This window comes from Crocuta crocuta, unplaced genomic scaffold, assembly GCF_008692635.1.
Source record: "Crocuta crocuta isolate KB4526 unplaced genomic scaffold, BGI_CrCroc_1.0 scaffold26, whole genome shotgun sequence".
NCBI lineage: Eukaryota > Metazoa > Chordata > Mammalia > Carnivora > Hyaenidae > Crocuta > Crocuta crocuta.
In genome coordinates, this window is record NW_027532249.1 from 14,278,850 (window position 1) to 14,297,552 (window position 18,703).

The window sequence follows — 18,703 nt, forward strand, 5'->3', positions numbered from 1 at the left end:
TGAGCACTGCCCCCACAGAGGAGGTGCCACTGGGAGAAGGTAGGCACATCCCAGAAGGACTCCCACTGCTCAGAATATTTTTGGGGGCTCAGGATGGGATGTCTGCACCTTCTGACAAAGTGTTTACAGTTCTATATGTTACTGTCCTATTCTGCACCATCCCAAAGGGGTGAGTTTGATGTCTGATATTACCCAAAGTCAGTTCCAGTCAAATCCGGTCAGTAGGGTATGAGGGTGGGAAGGGGGATTCTGATTCAAGCAACAGTATTCAGAGCAAGTTTATTTATCTATCCATCTACCTATCTATTTATATATGTCTGTATATACATGTACATATATATATAAAGCTTGAAGATTAGGATGGGTTGGTTATTTGCCTTTTTTTTTTTCTGCAAGACTTCAGTGTCAGTTTTCAAAGGGGCTCCAGAGGGTTTTGAACATGGCAATACCGTGGTGTCACAAGGAGACAACCTTTAAAAAATGCAATATCTGATGCAAATTTGGGCTATTTCTTTTACAGCTGTTGTTAATCACACTTCCATTATAAGGTAGAGTTATGGAGCCTGTGATTGCTCAACTAAATCAGAGAATGCCTGTTTTCCTTCACAGAAGGGGAAGCCTCTTATCTCTCTTCCCTTCACTCACCTGGCTCCCTCCCTCTCTTTTTCCTTGATTTCCTGATCTTTGGCCTAGAGAGTCTTGCCTTTACATTTTGGTGGCTCTTGCTTAGTGTGTGAATGTGGTGCTTCTCTCTAGGCCACACATCAAGAACACCACCGGCGTGAGGTGGCTTTGTAAACTAACAAGCACCATGTCCTAGACACAGAAAACTGGAAGACAGCCCTTCCCAAACGTGGCTGCATTTTAGAACTTCTGGCAAGTGTTTAAAACTGACACCCAGGTTGCGCCCCGTTCCAACTGAAACGGAATGTCTGTGGACAGGAGCCAGGCAGCAGTCGTTGGTCAGAGAAGTCCAGGTGATTCTAATCTGCAGCCAAGTCTGAGGACTACTGTAAGGAGGGGGACTGACCTTGACAAATGTGAGCAGTTACGCTTGAGCATAACCACAGCCAGCCTGTCTTGCATCTCTTAGGCAATGTGATGTACTAGAAACAACACTGGGTACAAAACCAATCTCTGCAATCTACTATCCTGGTGTCTTGGCAATTCACTGAACCTACTGTGGGCTTCGTCTTTCTCATCTGTAAAATAAGATCATAGCAATACCTTATAACAAGGTCGTCTGAAAGAATGAAAGATGATGTGTGGAAGTCCTTATAAATTTTGAAATGCATTATAAATGCTTGTTGTTAATACTGGAGATTATTCTTTTACAGAAAGATAGTCATTTCCTATTTCCCTTGGCCAGATAGGGTGACTATGGTGGCAGTAATTCCTTCATTAATGCAGTAATAGTGAGAACTGTTTAGACAAGAATTTATTTCTCCCATCTGAAAAACGGGATGGCAAGGAGAGGTGGGTGTCCCCCAGCTTTAAAATGAAGCCAGCAGTGGGACCCCAAGAGAACCATTGTCCCACGGTACCCATAGAATGCTCTTTGGCTTCCAGTGAGATGACTCCAAGTGAAGGGGCCTTGTGCAGTGGAGGGAACATCAGTGGGCCATCGGCTACTGAGCCTGACTTCCATCTTCAGGCTTTCTGTTTGATTGGATTTCATTTATGTCACAGTGGATGAACGAGGGTGAAACTGCTCTCAGAGTATTGCTAATGGGTCTCAAAGGCAGGGCAGAGGCCTAGCCAGTTGGCCAGGGCCCACTTGTCAGTGTGACTGTGGTGTCATGTATAGTAAACATCATCATGGCTCTTTGGGGTACAAACCAAAGCATTTTTTCTTGGGCTTATACTCCCCAGGGATTTGAAGTTGGATGGAGGGAAACAATCAACAGGTGCCGTGAGCTTGAAAGAGATCATTGGCCTTGAAGGCGTCGAGCTGGGAGCTGACGGGAAGGTAAGGCTTTCTAGCTTCCACCCAGCAGGTTTGTGCCAACACCACCAGGTTTGGGAAGCAGAGGCAGCATGATAGACGTGACCCTTGCTCGTGGTAGGGGAACCAGTCTGGGGCCCATTCCTGGTGGGTGACACCAGCCAGTCCCTGTTCCCCTAGCATGCNCCCCCAGCATAGTTTATGATGGAATGCATGATACTGACGACTATCTTAAACCAGCACACATGTGCCTCTTCTGGAATGGAGTTACTCGTGGTATGAATGTATATTAGCTGATGGTGTCAGCCAGCAGCATTCCTGCTACTAGAAAGTTTGCGGGGACGGGGAGAGGGCTTCCCAGGGTCCTGAGGAGCTGAGTCTATCAGCCGTAGTGAGCACGTAGCAGGAGGGCTGTCAGATTCCTCCTTGTCCACCACCAGTGAGCTGATGGGTAGAAGCCTGAGGAGTGAAGGTTGAAAGATGAAGTTGACCTTTTTGTCCCAGATCCCTGCAGTCTTTGTAAACCCTTCAAAATCCTATTTGTGGAGACACGGTACAAGTGTTTGGGGGAGCCATCCCAGGGTAGTTTGCTTCCAGCCAAAACTGCTGGGGCAGCACATGACCTGCCCACAGACCCTCCCCAAGAAGAGCTGCTCACCACCGTGCCCACGCGATGTCAGCCCCCAGCTCATGAGTAGGCGTGCGTGAGGCGCGCTTCTCCAAGCAGGTGAAAAGAAAATCACTTGTTCCATCTCCATTCCTGAGGGTTGAGTGTTCACCTGGGAATGAGAGAGGTGAGCTAGAAACAAGCATCAGAGATAACAGCCGCCAAAAGAACATACAGGAGGCCACAGCCCTCGTATCAGAGACTCTTGGAGCCTGACGTGTTTTGGAATTCTGCACTTGGTGGGTTATTAAAGCTTGCGTGGTGTTCAGAAAAAAACCAGCCATGTGTGGAATGTGCCTCCTGTATTACACAACATCCCAACAGCTTCTGGGATGGTTACCAAACACTAGTATTTCTGTCTTATGACATGAATATTCACCCAAAGGACGATAAATTAAAACCTCTACATAGCCTTAAGTCCATTGAGTTTAGGCTTTGGCACCAGTAAGTGCAAAAAACAAATTTCAGATCTCTTTGGTTTTAGAACGGCAGAGGTAAGAATATGCATGTGAACTGGGTGTGGTAACAGCTGGGCAGGATGCAGACCTAACATTGCCTGGGAATAATCCATTTTGTCCGTTTTTATCTTCACCTTTTAGACTGTTTCTTACACCCAGTTTTTGTTACCCACAAATGCCTTCGGAGCCCGGAGAAATACCATAGATTCCACCTCCTCCTTCTCTCAGTTCCGCAACCTGAGCCACCGCAGCCTCTCCATAGGACGCGCGAGCAGCACCCAGGGGAGCCTCGACACAGGTAACCTCACGCGGGACTGGGCTCGGGCAGCACGTGGTGGAAGGTGCCCTGGTGTGCAGACCGGAGGAGGTGTGCCTTTGGAGCATGAGCTTATCCCACAGACGACAGGACTTTTGGGAAAGCCCGATTTCAGGCCATGCACGCGGCCATGCTGCCAGGCCACAGGGGGCCCCACCATTGAGATGTTTCAGCCACCGACTCCTGAGCTCCCGCAAGGAGAATGCCAAGGACATTCCGTACGGTGCAGATACGGCTGCCCCCTGCCTCCCTCCAGCCTCTCTCTACCACTCAGATATAACCTGGTTCTTGCCTGTTTCCATAGTGTTCAGATTTGGCTTTTTCAGTTAACGGGCCAGAAACACAGGATCACGTGTGAGAACTTTTTTGTGATTCTTGTGGTGGGTGAACTAACATGGCCTGTGGCGGAAGGCTGGCTGGCTTCTAGCTTGGCCTCTCCACACCTCTATGAGAAGTGAACAAAGGAGAAAACTGTATGAGACAGTGTTATTCCCACTCCTGGAGAAACTCCAGGTGAGTGGGAAGTTCGTCGGGCCTGTGCAGGTGCTGAGCGTTGCGGTGCGTCCTGCCGTCCCCGCCTCCGGCCGCGTCCAGGGGTTTGCGCTAGCACCTGCTCCCATCTGTGTTTGTACAGACCCGGTGGCCTGCCTGGAAGCGCTCATGCCATAAACGTGCTGCTTGAGTGGCACCACTGCAATTACTAATCAGATCTGCAGGTTTAGCAAATGCGTCTTTTTGGTCCCACGTTTTGTGATCTGAGTGCTTGCTGTATCTTTCCCGCTGAAGTTTTGTGCTCTCCAAGGGCAAGGAGATTGATACATAATTTTCTAAGGTGGGAAAACTGTCGGAACGTTAAGTATTCGGTGAACCCTTTTGCAGGGGATACAGTTCATTGGCATGTAGAGATGTCTCCTGAGGGTCAGAGCTTGTGACATGACTCTGAGCTAAATGACCTGAGGCCAGCCTTCTGTCACTGTAACTTTATACTGGGCATTCGCACGCCCCCTGCACCCCTTCTCTGCTTTGGAGAATTTGGAGCCCCTATTTATCATATTGTGTGTGATCCTTAGGTAGTGACCTGGGAGACTTCATGGACTATGACCCAAATCTCCTAGATGACCCCCAGTGGCCTTGTGGCAAGCACAAGCGAGTTCTGATCTTTCCTTCGTACATGGTGAGTAGTGGTGGAGGGACCGTCTGTTTGCTCACCTCCGCCTGTGAGGAGTAGGTTGAAGGTGACAGCCTCACCCTAACAGACGGCTGCTCTCTGGGGCAGGGGGCTTGTTCAAACACTGCTTGGCCAGGGGAGCTGCTTGAGCACCCTCCAGTGTAAGCTGTTCACGAAAGGACCAACACGGGCTGGGCACCTGGCCTGCATACACCACTTGGCTCCCAGCTCAGTGTCGGGATCCCTCACCTCTGAGGGGACACCCCTGAGCTTATACATCCATAGGCCCCACAAGGAGAGGACCAGGCCATCAAGTTCAGCTCTGTCTGGAGTTCTGTGGTAACCAGAGTCCTCCATGTGCACTCCGGCAGATTTGGCACTGGGCTTCCAGTGACAGAATGATCTCCTGGGAGAGTGAAGGTAGGACAGTGGGGGTGTTAAATGCAAAACCTTTCCTTGCCGTTTTTACTTCATGGACCCTTCCTGTTTTTCCCTTTGTGTAATTTCGGTTTCTGCTTTTGGCTGACCACCATTTCCCACCGCTTGCACTGCTGTTTCTCCAGACACCAGTGGGGCCTGACAGGATCATGTGTCCTTTCTTGGGGCAGGCAGATCCCGGACGGCCATGGGAGGAGGAGAGAGCTGGGCTCGTGAGAACCCTGCCGTGCCAGGCCCACCATACATGGCATCAGGTGGGAGAGGGCTGACCCGGAATGCCCACCGCCTCCCTGACAGGCCCAGATGGGGGGGGCACAGCTCACAGCATCCGGCTCCGGTTCCCTTGTTCCTCCGCCGCCCTTGCTGTTCTCAGCAGCTTAATTTGGGAGTGAGCAGAGGGTCCTTTTTCTGTTCTGGGCTAACGTATCTGCAGTAGCAAGAGCAGGACCCAGTTTACTCAAAGGGCCCCTGGACGCGTACTCTGAGCTGAGAGTTCTTAGCGGCGGGGTTCTACCCTCCACCTCTCTTTGTCCCTGAACATTTGGCAAGTGGCTGGCATCAGAGGAACAGCAGGCCGCACTCGGGCCCTTGCCGGTTGCTTTCCAGCATATACCCTATTCTAATACGCCACGCGGAGTCTGAATGAGTTATCAGAGGCAGTTAGTTTAAAATGGCCCATTTCTCACTCTTCCATCCTTATTCCCCACCTCCTAACACAGAAAGCAGGACCAGAGCCATGTATAGTTTTTATTTCCCCTCTGTGACCTATAGATTATTTACTTCTTGGGGCACTTGGATGGCTCAGTTGGTTGAGCATCTGACTCTTGATTTTAGCTCAGGTCATAATCTCACGGTTTGTGGGATCGAGCCCCGTGTTGGGCTCTGTGCTGACAGCGCAAAGTCTGCTTGGGATTCTTTCCTCTCTCTCACATTCTGTCTCTCTCTATGCTTGTGCTCTTTCTCTCTAAAAATAAATAAACTTTAATAAAAAATGATTTACTTGTTTTACAAAGCCAGAACTTACTCATGGAAGCTAGCCCACAAGTGTGTAATAAATGACCAGAATCACCGCCCTAATGTTAAGGAGGGAGCAGCTGAAAAGTCATGACTTATGTAAGACTAGGATTCTTTATGTTGTTCGCTGCTTCGTTCGCTAAGCGACAGGACTGGAAACTGTGGTTTGGGGAGTCTGAGTGAGGCTTGTCACAGTTGCCAGATAGGGAGTGGAGGCCGAGGCTAGAACTCCTGGCTTGGTCCTCTTCTCACTTGGCCCATGATGCCCACGTCCCCCAGCAGTCAATGGCAGAACTGGCAACCTCGGGGTAGGGCATGAACATGGTTCTTTGGGCCAGCAGTTTAACAGATTTCTAGGGAAGCAAGAGAATAATAGGGGGGCACTATTTTTGAATGACCTTGGGGTTTGGCAGAAAGCTCTTCTGCAGATCATGTTCCGTTTGGTGATAACATTGACCTCTACTACAGGCCTGGTGTCAGGCTGGTACAGATCTTCCTTTCTTTAAATGATTTTACTGTGAGCTTCAAGGTTCTGGGCCACAGTCTGCACGTATGTGCCCGTGTGCACGGGTAATTTTTCCTCCTTGGACGTGTGCTGGATGACTCGCCAAGTCAGCATATACGTCCTGACCTCCTTGTTTTATGTCCCCAACTGGCTCAGCTTTCATTTCACCACGTTGAATCTACAGCCTGTGCTTCCTGTAATAGTACATGTTTTAGAAAATGAAATTGCTCATGAGCTGCATTTTCTGGTCAGTTCCATAAGATGTACGTCTCCTACTCTGGCCACAGATATTGGTACTTTGATAAAATGTGCAGTATCTGCTTTTCAGTATAGGCCTCTGTCACTGATGTGCATGTCATGTGTGACAAAGAGCCTCAGACCGGCTCCCAGGAAATTTCCTCTTTAGAAGCAGGCATGGAATATAGGGCTGTTTCATGTGCAGTGAACTTGTGTAAGTGTGGGGGTTTTGGTTTGGATTGGTGTTGGTTTGCTTGAACTCATAGAATTGTCCATTCAGCCAGTACTGACTGAGGCCCTACTATGTGTCAGGCCAGGTGCTTCCTTATATAGTGTTTTCCTCAACCTTATAGTGGGTGGGGAAGTCAGACAGTGAACAAGTAAGTCACTGCAGTCAGGAGGAGGGTGAAGAAAAGTGGTTAGGAGATGTTGGGGGTGGCAGTTGGAGGTCGGCCTGCAGGGAGGCTCCCCTGAGGACATGGCATTGGAGGGGAGTGTGAGGGGTGAGAAGGAACAGCCTTGCCAGGCCTTGGTGGGAAGGGCCCATGTGCAAGACTCTAAGGGGTGGAAGAGAGTGAGTGTATAAAATCAAGATTTTTAACAGTAAAAGTCACTGTCCGTACCTCTACACGCGTGCGCACACATGCATGTGCCCACACACACACAGGTGGAGAAGGCAGGCCCACAGAATGATGATCCTGACAGGCGTTCCATGCCTACTCGGTGCTTGTAATAGGCGCTGACTACCAGGATAGACAGAGCTACAGGCTTACTTGACTCAGGCTGTGGAAAGGGTCTGGGGCACATCTTGGCCTGTAGATGGGTGGGAGGCCCTCTGTGTAGACAAACCCAGCTTGGAGCTTTCCTCTTGGGATGTGAACCCTCATTGTTGGCAGGGCGCCCCCTGCAGGCAGACGTCAGACCTATATGAAGCCTGTGCAGCCCGGCTCCTCTCACCCCTCCCTGGGGCTTCCTGTTGTGGTCTTTGCTGGAAGAGTGGGGGGAGAGGAGCCAGCCAGGTTACAGGCTGGCTGTGTGCACAGCACTGTCCGCCTCCCTTAACCCTGGCTCCCAAGGCCTGTGGGGTTCTGCTGCCTATGCCTGTCGCCCTGTGGTCCCAAGGTCAGCTCAGCCCAGAGGAGGCCTCAGGCCTGAGAACCAGGGGCTGTTGCCCAGTGTTTTGGAGCGTTCTGTTCCTGTGGAAATTCAGTGGCTGGGATGCTCGTGTGGCCTCTGCAGAATCAGGCAATCCTGAAAGTGATGAGCTAAACCTTACCCCATCACATCCTGTGGCCATGGACTCTTGTTCTCTTTTTATATGAAGGTGTGCTTTACATATGGTCAAGTGTACACATTTCAGGTGTACAGTTCCATGACCATTGCAACCTCTACTTTAATGGCAATAGAACATTTCTTCTTTCCTCTTAGCTCCCTCCTGTCCATCCTGTTCTCCCTCCCACCTGCTCCTGGCAAGGCAGCTGCTCTTTTGACTTCTGTCACCATAAATTAGTTTGGCTTCTTCTGGCACTTTAAATAAGTGGAATCATATACAATGTGCTTTTTTTTTTTTTTTTGGCCCATCTTTCATACAATTTAATAGGTGAGATTCACTCATGTTGCAGTATCAGTATTTTTTTAAATTTATTTTTAATGTTTATTTCTAAGAGAGAGACCGTGAGCAGGGGAGGTTTCAGAGAGAGAGAAAGAGAGAGAGGGAGACACAGAATCCGAAGCAGGCTCCAGGCTCTGAGCTGTCAGCACAGAGCCCGACATGGGGCTTAAACCCACAAACTGTGAGATCATGACTTGAGCCAAAGTCAGATGCTTAACCGACTGAGCCACCCAGGCGCCCCAGTAGTTTGGGTTTTTAAAAATTGCTGAGTAATTGCTCTATTGTATGGATATACTATAGTTTCCACTTTGGAGATACCGTGTCTATTGTTACTGTGGGCATTCTTATACAAGTCTTTTGTGGACATATATTTTCAATTCTCTTGGATGGATAAATACCTAGGAGTAGGCCGAGTCATTGTGTAGGTGAGGTTAACAATTCAGGATGTCGTTGGATATATATTTTCATTCCTGTGTGTTGTAAGTGTGATATAAAAAGGTCACTTGTGCTGTCACAGCTGGGACATGTCTTAAAGTGGGAGCATTCCAGAGGCAAACAATTCCCCGAGGCCTAGAAAGAAGCCTGTTACATACAGAGTTTAAGTGGCACCCCTTTCAAACTGGCCTCACACTCAGACTTACATTTGTTTCTAACTTTGATCTATGCAAGTCACTCCCGCTGTTAGCCACTGTGAAAGGGCAAAGGGGAAATTTTGAAGTATAGAAAAAAAAATCCTGGGGCAGGTCTGGAAACCAAGTCGTAGCTGCAAGTAAGGCCTGTGGTTTGGGCCCGAAAGTTTCTAGACGGTGACCACATAATAGGAAAGTATTTGAGCCTCCTGGCTACAGGCGGGTTCTCATGGGGCCTTAGCTTAATGATGGTGTTTCTCAGTGTGGTGAGGGCGGGCGTGAGGCCTCCAGTCAGAACCAGGGGCTTCCTGCCTTGTGCGCCGCCTGGCCTGTCATTAAAGTTTCACCAGAGAGTGGTTGTTTATCATTAGAACCTGGCAGCAGAAGTCAGTAGTGGTTTTGTTTTTTCTTCCCTTTCTGGGTGTGGAGAGCAATTAAGAGGAGAAAGTAGGCAAAAGAGCTGACTGAGCTGGTGCCAACAAAGTGAACGTTATTTGACTGGATTTCTGGATCCTTTCCTTTCTCGGGAAGAAGTCCCTCTCGACCTGTTCTGACGGCAAAAAGCAAACTAATGACCTTTATGATATCCACAAGTCAGTCAGTCTCGAGAGGACATTTCTTGGATTGATCTTGATCAAATGCCTGTTCTTGTGTTTACTTAATATTACAATCTAAATACTCCTAGAAAAACCCCTCCTTCCTACCCCCTCCCTCCCCCCCCAACTCCCCAGTGTTGTGGGAATGTGTCTTAGAACTTTCTCAGCACAGTAGGAGATGCTGAGCAGTGGAAAATAAAGACTCAATCAAAGGAAGACTAAGCCTTCTGTGTGGCAGGCAGCTGGGCCCTGCTTTCCCTCACCTTATGTCTTTTTCACTGAAAGCTGTCTTGATTTCCTACACACTTACCTGTCTGCAGTGTGGGTTTAAAGAGAAGATGAAGTAGCTTGAGGCCCAGGGGCTCCTCCCTGTAAGGCCCTCAGGTTTCAAGGTGCTTAAAGCTCATTCAATTCGGGAAACACTCATTTGGAAAAGTAATGTGTCATTATAACAACAACAGTGCTAGACCTTTCTGGAGACTTAGAAGGGCTTTAGGGCTTCCCCAGCTCCTGGGAAGATCTGTAAGGCACCTGCACAGGAACTGGGCAGTGGGATCTTTGTCCCCACAGCTTTTGATGCAAGTGTTAAAAGAGAGGGTCCCCACACAGGTGGGAAGAGGGGCAGAGTGGGGGGCGGGGATTAAGCAGGCTCCACACTCCACAGAAAGCCCAACTTGGGGCTCAATCCAATGCCCCTGGGATCATGATCTGAGCCGATATCTCTCAAGAGTCAGATGCTCAACCGACGGAGTCACCCGGGTGTCCCCAAATAAAATGCCTTTTTAAATGCCCTATTGCATTGTGTGGTGGGTTTTGGTTTTTGCTTTTAGGGATTTTGGAAGAGGTGTGTGTGTGTGTGACAGCTTTATTGGATAGAATTCATATATACTACAATTGACTTTTTCAAACTATTCAAGGGCATCTGGCTGGCTCAGTAGGTGGAACATGCTAGTCTTGACCAAGGGGTTGTAAGTTCAAGCCCCACCGTGGGGGCAGAGCCTACTAAGATATAAAAACTTAAAAAAAATAATAAAGTGTACAATTAAGTGGTTTTTAGAATATTCACAAAGTTGTGCAGCCATCACCATAATCAGTTTCAGGACATTTTCATCATCCCCAAAAGAAGCCTCTCTACCCTTAACCCTCCACCCCTGAGCCCTAGGCAGCCACTAATCTCCTTCCTGTCTCTGTACACTTGCCCATTCTGGACATTTCATAAAAATGGGATCATACGCACTGTGACCTTTCATGTCTGGCTTTTACTTGGATAATGTTTTCAGTGTTTATTCATGCTGTAGCGTGCATCAGTATTGTGGCTTTCTTTTAATATTTTTTCTTATAAAAATAATGCAAAATGAATTAGTAGCTTTGCATTTCGCCCAAGATGTTATACCATCTGCTTTCCTTACTATATGTTTGTCTCAGATTTTTCAGTGGTCATTTTTTGGATCTTGCATTTTTTCTAAGGTTTATTTATTTTGAGAGAGTACGAGCAGGGGAAGGAGAGAGAGAAAGAATCCTAATCTCTACACTGACAGCACGGAACATGCTGGGAATTCTCTCTCCCTCTCTTTCTGCCCTGCACATGATTTTAGTCACTCGCTCTCAAAATAAATAAGACATTTTAAAAACTAATAAACGTGCATCCAGATACAGTGTATATATATGTGTGAACTCAAAGCCACACCGACCTGAAGCTCTATGCCTTCCTTGCCCCTCCTGGTAAATCCACATGGCAGTGTAACCCTGAAGCAAAAGCATTTTTTCTTGTTTTCTCTCCTTGATGTGCAAACGGTTTCATTTTGGTGAGGGAAGTTGAAGAGCTGCTCCCCTAAGGGGAAGGGAGGGAGAGTAAATCCGGGATTATGTATTTGGAATCCGATGGGTAGAAATAGCAACCAATGCTGCCCCAGGCTGTGAAGGCCCTCTGCTCATTCCCATAGTTTTCCTTGTGATTTACTGTCCTCTTAGGGAAAAGGAAAAATGCATAGAAGAGCTCAAATGCGCAGCTGTTCGTGGTTAGATCGATCTAGGCAAGGGCCGCTGCTCTGCTTAATTACCTTAGTGAGCACCGAACATCTGCTTCCCAGTGCCCTGCTGAGCTCGGAGCGCCGATGGACGGGGGACTGGTGCGGTCAGGCAGGATAGCCCCGGCCGCACAGTGGCTGTTGGTGTTGGAAGGAGCTGAAGAGATCACTGCCCGATACCCTAATACCCCTCCTTCCTTTGGAATGTTCTGCCCCCAGGGGCTCCTGTGACCCAGAGGGGAACCTTCACAGAGTCCACAGCAAGCCCACATCTGTTCAGAGCTGCTTGTAAGAATGCCTGGAGAGATGTGCACGACAGGAGGATAGAGAAGGAAGGCGAGAATTCTCAGGTTCAAAATGGAAGCACCTTTTGTGTCGTTTCCATTGAAACAAGACCAGCTCTGAGCCCCTTTGTTCTCCAGCATTGTCATTGGGGTACATGTACCCCACACGCACACCTGCTGCCTCAGCTCCCTGCTTCACCCGCCTCCACTGTCTCCTTGCATCCAACCCCACCGTGAAGTCCCCACTGTGCAGCACTGTGACTGGTGCCAGACCAGGTGTGGGCCAAGGTCATTTCCCCCCTAACATAAGTCAGTCTCTGTTTTTTAAAAAGCAAAAGATGTCTCAGTGTGTCCACAGTAGATATGGTAGACTTTTCCAGCTAGATGACTAGGTTCTGGTCTTACCGTCTTTCTCTGTCATCTCGGAAGGGAGCCGTGGTGTCAGTACCCCACTGAGCCTTCCTGACTCTGCCTCCCATCTCCAGCAGGCTGGGCACCTTTCTGAATTGCGTCTCTGGACTCTGTCTGGGATCGTCTCCTCCCAGCTGACCTTCCTCTCTTCTTTTGTTGTGGCCTTGCGCACATAGCTCCCTCGCGGTCAGGCAGCTGCACGAACGTGCACTCCAGCTACCTTTTACCCCGAGAGTGGAACGGCCTCCTCTGCAAAATCACAAGCACCACAGGGCCGGCACTGTCTGCCATGTGGCCTGGCCCAGCTGTCAGCCTCTGCCATGGGCCAGAAGGAGCCCTACATCCGGCAAATCCCATGGCCTAGAATCAGGTGGCATTGAAAACAGTGGTCACTTGGGCTGTCTCAGACCAGGAAGGAACCGCAGCCTGGTTATCAGCACTTTGGTTTGTAGTGATGTGTGCTGGTAAAACCTGGGTATCAGGAGTCTTACACAGTTAGAGTCATAGGAGAGCTGGTACGTAGCATGGCCTCACTTTTAATTCATTCTCTTTAAACCGAAAAGAATGAGTAACTGGGAGCCCGTTGTAACCCCGTGCCTACAGCTAGCTCAGCCTCCAGTACCGCCGCCTCTACTCACCTCTGTCACTGGAAGGAGAGAGAGGTGCCTTCCAGGTGGTCAAGAGGCCCAGCCTGTCAAGATATCATAAGGCTCCCCAAGACAGATAGGACCAAACAGCGGAATTGTGGCTGCTGTATTCCAGAGAGTGGTTCTCCATGGGAACTAAAGCAGAGGATAGCAAGGATTATCATCTCTGGAAATTGCCTGACATAGTGGCCATGGGCTCAGGGTGGTTCATCCAGTATCCTGGTCCATCTGGGGCCAGTATGGGGCAGTGGGCTCAAGGGTGCAGCATATGAGTAAGGGTCTAGAAGCAGATGGCCGCTTTGGGGGCTGCCCACTCAGCTGCCCTGACTGTGTGCATTTGAGTAGGACCTGAAACAGCCCTACAGATCTCCGGTTGTCCTGCAGCTGTCAACATAAACCAGATGATGGAGAAGCCAGAAGAAGAAACTGAAGCAATTTCACTAAATCCTGGCATTCTGGCTCCAGAGTCGGTGGTCTTCTCCCACAGAGCCACAGCTCAGAGAAGCAGAGACAAAAGCAAAACCGAAGAGAGAGCCACAGAAAGTACTCCCTCAGACTGAAGCCAAGGCCCACAAACACCTGCTGCCCAGTCAGAGCTGAGGCCAGTGGGAGCAGCTACGTCCAGCCTGGGAAAAACAGACAGGCTATGTAGCAGCACCATTGAGTAAGCGTCACTGCACTGGCTTGAAAAATACAGAGGTTGAGGTCCTAACCCCTAGTGTCTCAGAATGTAACCTCATTTAGAAATAGGGTGTTTGCGGATATAAACTAGTTAAGATGAGGTCATACTGGAGTAAAGGGGGCCCCAATCCAACCTGACTTGATGTCTTTATAAACAGAGAGGACAGCCATGTGAACACAGACACGTGGGGAGGACACCACATGATGATCGGCAGAGACTACAATGACGCATGTACAAGCCTGGGTCTACCAGAAGCTAGGAAAGCGCAAGGAAGGATTCTAGCCATAGTTTTAGAGGGAACAGAACCCATCTGACACCTGATCTGAGCCTTTCAGCCTCCAGAACTGAGAGACCAGAAATTTCTGTTATTTAAGCCTCACAGTTGCTGGTGCTTGGTTACAGCAGCCACAGGAAACTAACGCAACCACTTTTGCATTCTCGGCCTGCCTAAGGTACTCAGACATGACCACAATTCACTGCCATCCTACCGTCTTGAGTCTGGGAGGCGTTACAGTGTCTCCAAAGCCAGCCTGCCTCACCACCATAAATGGCAGTATCATTGGGCACCTGCCTCAGGTGCGGCAGCAGGAAGCCTCCAGGAGGCTGTATGCCCAACTCCTTCCTCAGATGCCCTTGGACTGGTCAGAGAAGCCACCCTGGAAATGCTGGGCCCAGCTCTCCCCCGTCTATCCTGGACCTTCCCTCTCCACACTGTCCTGGAGGCTGCCAACCACTCGGAGGTCAGGAAATGACACAGATGGCGGTTTGCAGAGATCCCCCACCCCAAAATGTGCTATATCTACTTTAGGAAAGACCCAATCAGTAGCCCATTGACAGCCAGATAGTAAGTGGAGGACCAGGCCGCCAGCAGGCTTTGTGCTCCATGCTGGGAGAACAGCGGCAAGGGCATGGCCATATGTCTGGAGGAAGATGACAGAATGCCGCTTCTGCAGCTCTGGAGGATGAACCCGAGGGCTTGGCCATCCCTGTAGCTGCCGTGAGGAAGTGGTGTGTGAGGACACTGGGGCCTTTAGAGGACTCAGCACCTCTGCTCAGTGAGATTCACTTACGATGGCCATCAGTGCCATCAGCAAAAATAGTGTGCCTATCAGTTGTGGTTCATTTGTGAAGAAGAGCATCCACGCGAGTTAGTTTACAAAGAAAGGGGTTTATTACAGGACACTAACAGCTTCTGGAATCACTGGGGAGGTTGACAAGACAGCCTGAGCTGGGATTTCAGGAATGTTCCCGAGCCCCCCGCTGCAGAGCCTGACCAGCAGGGGAGCCGTGCCTCACCTCATCCTTGATCAGGGCCCCACCCGTTGCTGGTTGGGAAGCTACACCAGCTGCTGGTTTCAGGCATGGTGGTGTTTCCACTTCTGGGAAGCTGCCACTGCCCCTGGCTTCAGATCCGTGCTGCCCTGTGTGGTCTACACTGGCAGAGTGGGAAACCAGGACTCCCACCATGACGTTTCTTGGCAGCAGGATCAACAGAAGCATGGCCTCTGCTTCAGTGCTGCCTCCTCGTGCCAGTACAGCAGACAGGAAGCACCAGAATTGTATTTGAAATCCCAGCTGCAAAGCAGTAAAGTACGGTGAGAGGCACGTGTCCTGAGAGAGAGCTGGGTATCGGGCCACAGACTGTGTGAAGGTGAATCCCCGGGACAGTGGCCTGGCTGTTGGGGTTTGGGGAGATGATCCCACACAAGCGGCTCCAGGCCCAACCGTGGATGGGTGCTAGCCAGGCGGGGAGACTCTGATGCATAGGAAAGTCACCTGGGCGACATCACGATGCGGATCCAGGGCCCCACTCTCATACCCTGACTCCATGCGCCTGGGGCAGAACCCTGTTTTCTGCTATCTCCTGTTTCCGTGTTCTTGATAAAATTCTCCAGGGTCCTTTAGGTACATTCTGTTCTCTTTGTTTGATCTTCAGTGTAAGCCTATGAAGCAGCTACAGGAGGTATTCTTCCCTCCTTTCAGAGACAGGGAACATGAGGCCTAGGAAGGTCAAACGTCTTTCTCAGAGTTGCCAGGCTACTGACCACCACCCAGCCCTTGCCACCTGCTGGCAGTCTCAAGCTGTCCACTGCTCTCCTGTCAGCCTGATAGAGAATGGAAACCCAAAAAGGTAGTGCGTATGGTGAGCTAGGAGACCCAGCTCCCAGTTCCACCCCTGCCCATCACCCCTGTGAGCCTCTGCTTCCACATCTGTGAGATGAGGTGGCTGGAATGAACCTGCAAGCTGCTTTTCTGGCGGCAAGAGCAAGCAGTGCTGTGTGAGCACCATTAGAAGACCAAGGAAAGTGGGGCTGCTGTGGTCGCCACAGGGAAGGATCCAGACCACCCCTTCCCACTCCAGGATATCCTTGTTTGGGGCTCCCAGGGCTTCGGTCCCCAACAGGGGCCCATGAGTCTTTGCTTGAGCCTGCTTACATCACAGCAAACTCTGAGACTTTCATCTGCTAAGGAAGAGTAGGAGAGGCTGGCTCTCAGAGTTCAGGATGCTGGGGGTTGGGTAGAAGACGGAGGGGGTGCTGGGTATTTAGGAAACAGAAGGATTGGCTGATTGGCCAGTGGGTCCAGCTTGAGATGAGTGTCAGATGTAGTTCCTCATTCTGCCTGTTTCCTAAGTGAAAAATCTTACATCCTGTTCAGCTCAGAGGAGACGTTTGTTTGGGATGACAAACCCATCTTGGAGGGTTGCCACAGGGGAAGCTTCACTCTGCCATACCTTGGCAGTAAGTGGCCTCCATAAAGTCCCTGCGCGCCCCCCCCCCCCCACCGCTGCTCAGCAGAACACCGCTGCACACAAGTGTGTGCATGCGTATGTTTGCACACTGCTGCCACATTGCAGCTCCCCTGCCCCTTGTTGGCACATCACAGGCACATGTGGCAGCTGCCAGAACAGGCATGTCCTGGGCCAGCTGACGGAGAGCCTTCTTGATAGGGCCAGAAATACATGGCTCCAAGGAAGAACTCGTGGCATTGCACCGATTCCACTTCCAGCCAGGATTTGAGGAAGTGCTGGACAAGTTTGGTGGAACTGTTTGAGTTCCAGGTGCTCTGCTTGGCTTTTATTCCCCAGAGCTGCTGTGAAGAAGGTGCCATTAGGATCGGTGTGGGTTTGGACACGCTTGCTCTTTGTTTCCTCTTGGTTATTAATGGACACCAGAGGCATTCCATGTGCCTGTGCTAAAATCCCGCCCATCCAGGGGCGGTTGGCTGGCTTAGTCAGTAAGGCATGCAACTCGTGATCTTGGAGTTGAGAATTTGAGCCCCATGTTGAGTGTAGAGATTACTTAAAAATAAAAAAATACCCTAAAGAAAATAAAAATAACATCCTGCCCAACCAAGCATCTCCTGAATAGAGGTATTTACAGATAGCTGCCAACCTTTGTTAGAGCCACTGAGGAAAACTTTGATGCATCTTCTGGAAAAGGCTGGGCTGTTCCCCACGAAGAGGCTGGCAGCAGCCATCTGTGGGAATGGGCCTTCTCAGAATCTGTTTCTTCTTGCTCTGGCTCTGCCTGGTGACGGTTATTGCCTACGGCCAGCCAGAGGAGGCATCGTGCGTTGTTGCTGCCCTTCAAAAGCACGCTCCTGAGGAGGATCGAGGCTAAGCTGGTGAGACCGAGCCAGAGACTGTTTAATTCAGAGTTCATAGTGCAGAGCACAGATGAGCAGGGAAGACCTGGGTGCTCAGACGAGTCTTAGAGGAACCTGTCTTAAGGATGGATAGGATTAGAAAGGGGGAGGGAGCGGTACCTGCCTGGCTCAGTTGGTAGAGCAGGCCACTCTTTTTTTTTTAATTTTTTTTTATTTCTAGGAGAAATAAAATGATCTCGTGGTTCGTGGGTTCGAGCCCTGCGTCGGGCTCTGAGCTGACTGACAGCTCAAAGCCTGGAGCCTGTTTCAGTCTGTGACTCCCTCTCTCTCTGACCCTCCCCTGCTCACGCTGTCTCTAAATAAAACATAAAAATTTTTTACGTGATGCATATTTTGCAACAACTAAAAAAAAAAAGCTAATATTTATCGAGTGCTTGCTGTATGCCAAGCACTACACAGAGCACTTTACTTCTGTAGTTCTCCAAATAGCCATATGAAGCAGGCACTTTTAACTGTTTTCATTTTACAGATGTGGAACCTGATGTTTGGGCTTGCTTAGGTGTCCCACAGCCAGACGACTAGTTAAGGGTGGATTGAACCCACATGTGTGGGTCCGCACCTGATGCTGTAAACGCTGTGCTGTGTGAGTAACAGGCTGAAACACAGGAACTGAAAGAGGGCTCCCCTCCTTCCAGACACAGACTCCTGATTATTGGCTTGAGGCTGGTGTTTTCAGATGTCACTGGGTCCTGTTGTAACAGGGATTTTATGTGCCTCCAGAGGCCATGTCCCATTCAGGCCCCCAGGTTCAGCAGGGCCCTTGCTGTGACCCTCCTGTGAGCTTCCCCATTGCTTGGTGGCATCAGAAGTTGTGAGATGGCCATTACTTGTATGTAGTTGCTACTCAGGATGCTTATTTTAAGGAGTGACCCAGGTTGTCTGATGTGTTACAGACCACCGTCATTGACTACGTGAAGCCCTCCGATCTCAAGAAGGACATGAATGAGACCTTCAAGGAGAAATTTCCTCACATTAAATTAACACTCAGCAAAATAAGGAGGTATGTGAAGATCGACATTTACTTGAACTATCCATTCAAACTCTGTCTTGGCATGCATTAAGCTCACAGTTTGTGATGGTTCTTCCTGTAGTTCTGAGGAAATAAAACAGGCACGTTCAGCAAAAAGAGGCTCATCCGATGCTGGCTGACTCACGTCCTTGACTGAGAGCCAAGGGGAGCAGGACCGATGGCGGAGCTCTTGACGTGAGCTCTGACATGGCTCTGGGGGTAGTTTCCTTAAGGGAAAGAATAAGTTCATATTATCTGAAGCTCATCAGTTCAGTAAGAGTTACGTTACAGAAAACTCAGAATAGGAAACATACCGTTCCCTGTTTTCTACGAAGTGGACAAAATAGAAAAGGGTAGGCGTCACAGCGTTTGAGGTCATGCTTCTCCCA

General features: G+C 49.7%; 1 protein-coding gene across 3 annotated transcripts in view; it reads left to right on the forward strand.

The window, feature by feature from the left end:
* Nucleotides 1-18,703, forward strand: part of CABLES1 (Cdk5 and Abl enzyme substrate 1) — a 119,420-nt gene that overhangs the window by 95,159 nt on the left and 5,558 nt on the right. For 2 of the 3 annotated variants that reach the window (XM_077778070.1, XM_077778071.1), the window contains 4 exons: nt 1,873-1,969; nt 3,212-3,368; nt 4,457-4,560; nt 18,199-18,305. In XM_077778070.1, coding sequence (XP_077634196.1) covers nt 1,873-1,969; nt 3,212-3,368; nt 4,457-4,560; nt 18,199-18,305 — 465 coding nt within the window. Of the gene's footprint in view, nt 1-976; nt 1,041-1,872; nt 1,970-3,211; nt 3,369-4,456; nt 4,561-18,198; nt 18,306-18,703 lie in introns of those variants that run through there. The other variant, XM_077778072.1, reaches the window with a different exon arrangement.